General features: G+C 38.3%; 1 protein-coding gene and 1 long non-coding RNA gene across 2 annotated transcripts in view; one reads left to right on the forward strand and one right to left on the reverse strand.

The window, feature by feature from the left end:
* The window catches only part of LOC135194998 (epithelial discoidin domain-containing receptor 1-like), an 83,908-nt gene that overhangs the window by 401 nt on the left and 76,007 nt on the right, over positions 1–7,500 (reverse strand). The window contains exons 10-12 of the mRNA XM_064221269.1: positions 6,444–6,585; positions 2,035–2,232; positions 1–1,693 (exon numbers count right to left, since the gene is read on the reverse strand). The exon at positions 1–1,693 is cut by the window's left edge and continues 401 nt beyond it. Of these exons, the coding sequence (XP_064077339.1) occupies positions 1,553–1,693; positions 2,035–2,232; positions 6,444–6,585 (481 nt within the window). The 3' untranslated portion in view covers positions 1–1,552. The remainder of the gene's footprint in view (positions 1,694–2,034; positions 2,233–6,443; positions 6,586–7,500) is intronic.
* On the forward strand, positions 2,107–5,887 carry LOC135195005 (uncharacterized). Its single transcript, XR_010310047.1, has 3 exons — positions 2,107–2,239; positions 3,077–3,276; positions 3,446–5,887. It is a non-coding gene; the product is annotated as an uncharacterized LOC135195005 (long non-coding RNA).

Genomic DNA, 7,500 nt, shown 5'->3' on the forward strand with positions numbered 1-7,500 from the left:
GTGAAGTGTGTTAAGCCAGTTTTACCTTTTTTGATAGTTGAGCTATATAAGAACTCATACAGAAACAAATATATACATACGACATCTTGATTATGCAAATATGCTTCGATTGCAAATAAAATCTGTGTGAATGATGAATTTGTGACTGAAAAACGACAGAAAATATTCTTAAATTTTTGACTGAATTGTTGTTGCACCTGCGTGAAAAACATCATGTGAATTTTGCAAAAAGAAAAAACTGAAATACGGGTCCACTGGAAAGTTTGGTTTTTATCTAAAATACAGCTAACACGGAAGACTCCTTATATACAAATAATTTTCATATTTACATTTAAGTTTATCTTAACAACCACACAAATACAGTAAGAAAAATACTGTGTACTCTCTCTGTAAAGACTGGTACATAAACCTTTTTTTTGTTTTGACTAGATAGTGTAAGTACTAAATATATAGGATATTATTATATGTTTAATGCACATTTAAAACATAAGTACTACATTGATATGTTCTAACACTTAACTATATATAAATATGTATGTTTTTGATATTTAACGCTTTCACAAGACTGCTGTTAGAAAGTAATCATCATTTTTCCCCCACTTTTTGTAACATACGCCTTTTTTTGTATTGTTTATACAGTTGTTCCCTTGTGTTAAAACCACACAAACTATATAAATCTCCAATTTCAGGTACGTAGTTCATTACCTATATAAATTGCTGTACTCCTTCAAGTACTGAAGTACATTAACACTTAAATGGTTCAACATGTGTTTAAAGGTTGATAGGACTGTAAGATCTCTTACATTCTCTTACAGTGTAATTTAGGCACAAGAATGAATCTCTGACGCGCGAGTCTATTTTCTCATACTACCTCGAAACGTGTATCAATGGGTCGATTTACACAAAATCACTTGTAATTCTTTCTTTAATTGTAAGATGGTGTCACCAACTTAATATGTAACAAACTAATGAACGTATCAGCTTTTCTTCTAAGCAAAAGATTAACTTCTTTTTAAAGTGTTAATATCAATTCCCAAAGAACTAAAAAAAAAAAAAGCCTGTACACTTTGCTTTTCATACATTGTTTCCACCAGGCGAATTTTACTTTAGATTTCCTTATTTAATAAATATCTCATTTCTGTTCCTATGCACTAGTGAAACTGTTTCAACTAGCTGGCAATCTTTAAACCATGCTTCTTAATATTAAACAAAATCAAATCCATTTCACTACACTACACAAGTTATCACTCAAATGTTGTCTATCATGTCTTCTGAAGCAACCAGACTGTGGCAATCCCTCATCTATTTTTCCAATTGCAGGCTTAATAAAAGGCAGAAAAAGAAATCAGCACCTGGCAACAACACAACCTCTACAAATAAAATTGAAAGAGGCACCCTGCGAGAAAACAAAGAAAATAAACCAACGTAAAGATGATACTCCTGATAATTGAGGCGATGAGGTATCGTATGATGGATAACAAGGAGCTGAACCCACATCGCTTCAAATTCACTTTGTAGCAATGAAAAAAAAGGATGCGATCACTGCTCCATTTTACTTGTGGGCACTGAGGTAGGCGTCAAGGATATTCTGGATAGTGCCGAACGAAGGCCTTTGATCTGGTTGTGGGCGCCAACATGCAGTCATGACATCCTGAATTTCACGTGGACACCACGTGGGAGCCATCAACACCAACTGAAAGATGAAACACGATCTATTAGAAAACTTCCTCGATCAAGAATGATATTGAACCTTACACTGTCATTTCAGTGCACAGGGCAAGTCATGCTGAAATATTAGTTATGAATTGTGATGCTCTTTAGTAATTTCACATCTGTCTGCAATTTTTAAATTATAGTTATGAATTGACACTAGTTAATTCACATTTTTCTGCAATTTTCCAAAGAAAGGTAATCATATAATTTTACTAATGAACAACAACTTGGATTGTTTCCCTTATGAAGTTCAAGAGCAAAACAATAGGTAGTAAAACTTCTTTGTTACTACAGATAAGAAGAAAAATGCTTCCAACTGACCTGTGGCGTTGCGTATGTTTCACTAACTGGGGAAGACGGGCGTATTTGTGACTGAACCTGCTGGTTGTGTGTGGCCAAAAGGGCATGGAAGAGGAGGTCATGAGACATGTGTTGATGTGGAGGTCGACGGGCAAGCGTCAGGATCTCCCACAGGGTGACACCATAAGACCACACGTCACTGCTGCTGCTAAATGCTCCCTAAAAGGTAAAAGAAAAAAATAGGCTCTGAAACACTTGTGATGGTTTTTATTTTTGAAACTGAATATACTTTGTCTAACCCATTTATTGTTTTTTCAGGGATATAAAAACATGTTATTTATAAAGGAAAATGTAAGTTTAAGAAATTGGGCTCCTATAAAGTCGGCTGTGGGTGACTAAGGTGGGTGTATTAACATTAGTGCCCCGTTTCTCATTTTCAGAATTTTTATTTTTATAAAACCTGCAATAAAATACATTAAGTGATTCTTAAATAAGTTGCTGCTCAATAGTTCACAAAGAAAGGGAGAAAGAGTAGAACTATTACTCCAAGTGGAATGAGCATCTTCCCTTCAGAAGGGCAAACTCATCTTGGGTAAGCCTCTCTCTGGTTTGTAAGAATTTAGGAGGATTGTATCTAGGAAACTAAATGAGTTGGTATAATCTCCTAGCAAACATCTTATTTTACTTATCCAGAATCGTTGGTCAGGAGCATTTTGATTAAAGACCTTGGGGAAAAGTTGATACATCTTTTGGTACCATATGTCCCATAAGATTCTCCTATGACCGCTTTTGGCAGATAAGCTCTTCTAAGGACTGATTAACTGGGAAATTTCTCTCAAACCAGGTCTGCACTGTAGATACTATAATCTATTTGTATCATGTATTTGTCATACAATAACACTTTCTCGCATCCCATATAAATGACATTGTGTATTGATGAGTGGTAACCAAACATATTCAAATCCAATGCCTAACAGTATGCCTCTTCCACTCTTGAGTTGCGTTGCTTACGTATATTGTCCTTGTTGCATTCTAACTTGAACTAACAGAACCTACATTTCAGATGTGCGTGTTTCACGCGTCTCGTCCTAACCAACATGGCGCACTAGGGTATTAAAGGAAGAAGTTACAGGAGACAGCGAAGAATGAGCTTGTTAAACATCTCATCCTAACCTACAAGGCACGGGAAGAAGTTAAGGAATCCCACAGAAAATCATACTCCAATCCACTTTTTTCTCTGCAACAGACTTCATTTGCTTTTATGTACAGTATATCATAAGTGCAGTGGGGGGTGGTGCTAAAAAACCAACTGGTGCCAGTATTTCATGGCCTGAACTTAAATACTGAAACTGAACATTTCTGTTAATTTATGGTCTAAGCCTGTGTTGAGGTAAACAGAACATTATTCACAATGGATTCCCCATTTTCTCAGGATGAGCATGACATGCCGCACCTATGAGGACACCAGGAAGGCCACTTCTGCAACGTGCACTTCGCCCTCTAAGCTGTGTGCCTTCTCAAACTACAGGAGGCATAAGGAACATGAAAAGGTTGCCATCCCTACCACACCATCATGCGTTTCATGCCAGTTGTGCAACTGCACTCATTGATCCACAGGTTAGTGTCCAGCATCTGCAGCACCTGTACCCACAAAGGACATTGAGTTAAGGAATAGAGGTATCCCGCGAGACTGGTCCATACGACAAGTGCTGCCGGAAGAAGACAAGGGGGTGCCAAGCCTGATGAAACCAAAGACTAATTTCTCTATGCAAGTTAAAAGATGTGCTGATCTCCAAGGAAGAACTGAGGGAAGCCCCACTCAAGCTGATGGAAAGGCCCAAATTGTGAATCCATCTTAAGAAAGATGCAGTTCCTTTTGCCATCAATAGCCAAGTAAAATACCCAGCCCACCTGTCATCCGCAGTGTTGATCTGAAGGCCAAGTTCTTTGCCACTGCAGATGATACCCTGCACAGGTACTGTCAAATGCAACTTGCAGAGGAGAATCAGAAGTTCACTACATTCATCACACCTTATGGCCTATTTCAGCGTTGTAGAGGTCCAAATGGTAGTTGTTGCCACAGGAGATGCCTACTGCCTTCAAGGTGATTAGGCTCTGCAAGGTGTCATGAATTGCTTCCAAGGTAGTCAACATCAGCCTGCTGTTCGATTAGGATTTCTCCAGCCATCTGCACTAAAAACCCCGAGATGTTGACAAGGTATTGCAAGTTTGGCTTTACATTTGTCTCACAAGGACAAGTTTGTGATCACCACCTTCAGCGTTACCTTCTGCAGATTTTAGATCTTCGAAGACAGCATTTCAGCAGACCCCAATAAAGCAGCAACAACGAGGACTTCCCTACCCTGATGAATTTTCGTTCATTCATGGGGTCAGTGAACCAATTGGCCATATGCAAGAGAAAGCTTATGCAGACCCCCAAGCATGAATTTGTATGGACCACAGATCAGGACGGAACATTTTGCAGAGAAGTCTTCACTGTCTAGCCCACCAATCTGACTCGACAAACTTGGATATGCCCTTCTACAGGACCATAGTAATGGAAGACTCCACTTAGCCGTGTGGGTCTTGTGTCCTTGCAGATGCCAAGTCACGCTATGCCACAATTGAGTTGAAGGCGTTGCCTGTTATCTGGACTACGTCTAAATGCAAACTGTACGTGAAAGGCTGCCAACATTTTACTACGCTGATCTAACTGTTACACTCTGGTTATGGTCGAGAATCCCTGTTTGCAATGTTTGAAGAAAAAACCTCAGTGTCTGTTCACAGCCATGTGATGTGGTGGCATTCCCCCATTGGCCAGCTCGCACCAAAGGACAAAACCAACTGTGTTGAGGGCAGTCCATACACCAGAACCATTGCCACCACCACTCATGCAGTAGCCCAAGGAGACTATGCCTCACCCCAGAATACTGACAGGATTATTCAAGATCTTCATGCTTCAGTGAGGGTTGACCCATCATACATCTGTCTTTGAGACTGCAAACATTTCTTACCAAATGTAATTATTCGTTGTTCCCATTCTGGAAACTATGGGATAGCCTCTCAGTCAATGGTAAACTTGTACTTTATCGAGCAAGTAATGTAGTTCCTGCCGCCTTTTGCCGCTGCACTCTTACAGCCCCATAACAGTCACAGAGGAATAGACACCACAAGTCGACAGGCACGACAGACTGTTTATTGGCTAGGAATCTACTCTTGTCATCACAAGTACATTCAAGCTTGCGAGCCTTGCTGGATTTTACAACCCTGCCTCAGTAGGAACCTCTTCAAAATGATGACCACCCTACTAGGCTCTTAAGTTTGTCTGTCAGAGGATTTCATTCCTTGTCGTGACCGACAGGTTATCTGGCTGGCCTTTAGTCACCCCATACTACAGAAACTGGAACAGTTACCTTACCTAGGAGACAGGGAAGACAGATGAAGATAAGAACAGCAAAGATGATTTCCAAGTAGAACAACAGTACTTGAGTGGCCGAAATATCTCAAGTCCCTATCATAGCATGACAGGCATTTTGATAGTGAAGGTATTTGCAGCTTTGCTCAAACCTGTTACAGCTTACCTTGCACGAATCAAGACTACCACTGCATTCATGAATTAATCCCTAGATAACTTATTTAATTTTATGATTAAAAGAACTGGCTTGTTCCACCTAAATATGTTGCTAATTTATTTCATTAACCTAAAAATAGGTGCTTGAAATCAAGTTGGTAGCTTACTGGTTCTAGATATTAAATATAATATAATTAACAATATTAATACAGCTAACTAAAATATATATTGCACTTTCAACAAGAGCTTTCCTCCTTTGTGGTCAATGTGGTCGTCCACATTTAATGGAATTTCCTCTGGCTACCTAACCTCACTATGTAAAAAGTTATATTTAACATTTAATAAAACAGACTATAAATTAGTTGTTTACATCTAACCAGAACCCAAATGCTAGACATTTTTAATGAAAAACCTTTTGAACGAGAGATGGAATTGCAGAGAAAGCAAAACTGAACTATATAGTGTGATTGGGCTATTACGTAAACAAGACCACATTGATTGGGACTATTGGACGTTAAGCAAGACCACATTGATTGGGCTATTACGTAAGCAAGACCACATTGATTGGGCTATTACATAAGCAAGACCACATTGATTGGGCTATTACGTAAGCAAGACCACATGCCATTTTCATAAGTAAACGCGTCCTGAATGAAGTCCATATCATACATTAATTTACAGTGGAGTAACTGGCAAGTGTTTATATGCATTGGTAAACTCCCTTACGGTAAAAAGAAAAAAAAAAAATCGTTACTCTATACAGGCTAAAAGAAATGCTCTTCCTGAAGAAAAATTTTTTTCCCTATGCATACCAAATACTCCGAGGAGATATTGCTCAGAAAAACCTCATTTCCTTTACCTGGCAAAGTGCTTCAGGGCTGATCCACCGGAGAGGGGCAGGGCCTCTTCCATCAGGAGAACGCCAATAGTCCCCAGAATACCTGGGTAAAGCTGATCCCACTTGAGTTATCTTGGCTACCTCCCCTAGTATCAACACATTCCTGCAGAAGGTAAATAAGTACAAAATAATTATGGGATTAACAAAAGTACATACAAAATTATATCAACACATTCCTGCAGAAGGTAAATAAATACAAAATAATTATAGGATTAACAAAAGTACATACAAAATTATACATATATTATTTTGGTACACCACGTGATCTTTGTCTTAATCAAAATTGAATACTGAATATTCTCCAGTGCTCCCAACGAATTATTTCATCTCAAGAACCTCCTTAGTGACTTGAAGAACGCTCAAACGGTGTATTATTTACTAGACGAACGAACGATATCATAGACTAAAAAGTAGTTATTGAATGAAATTACTAAAAGTAAATATTTATAAACTGTTTAAAATGTGCAATATACAAATTGTGAAGATTTATACACAGATCACATGAATATTTATCGTTTAAAATTTGCAATATACAAATTACACATACACAAATTTTCAAGATACAAATTACACGGAGCTGGGCGAAGACAAATCAATCTTTAATGAGAACGAGACACCTCTTGCACAGAGATCATTCACATAAATTCCCCCTTTAGACGTAAAGTGAAATGGAAGACCAGCCTGCTCACAAGAGCCCATTTGCAATAAAGACTGCTTCATGGGAAGTGACAGAAATTGGAGTTCAGTGCTATTGCCCGAACTCGTAATTCTTGCAACAGCTCCATGATTAAGGTAGGTTTATGTTAGCCTGGTTATACCATTACAGTAACTGGTTTGGGAGAAATTTCCATGAATACCTAATATACTGTATACATTGGAGTTTCTCTGTGAGAGGGCGATGAAGGATGATATTTAGACTATTTAAAAAAATGCCCTTTTATTGACAACAGGTAACTTGGTTTTATTACAACTTTTGACGTTAAAATACTGAACAGTGAATGATTTAGGAGAAAACGAT

Source organism: Macrobrachium nipponense, chromosome 20, assembly GCF_015104395.2.
Source record: "Macrobrachium nipponense isolate FS-2020 chromosome 20, ASM1510439v2, whole genome shotgun sequence".
In the NCBI taxonomy this organism is placed as follows: Eukaryota; Metazoa; Arthropoda; class Malacostraca; order Decapoda; family Palaemonidae; genus Macrobrachium; species Macrobrachium nipponense.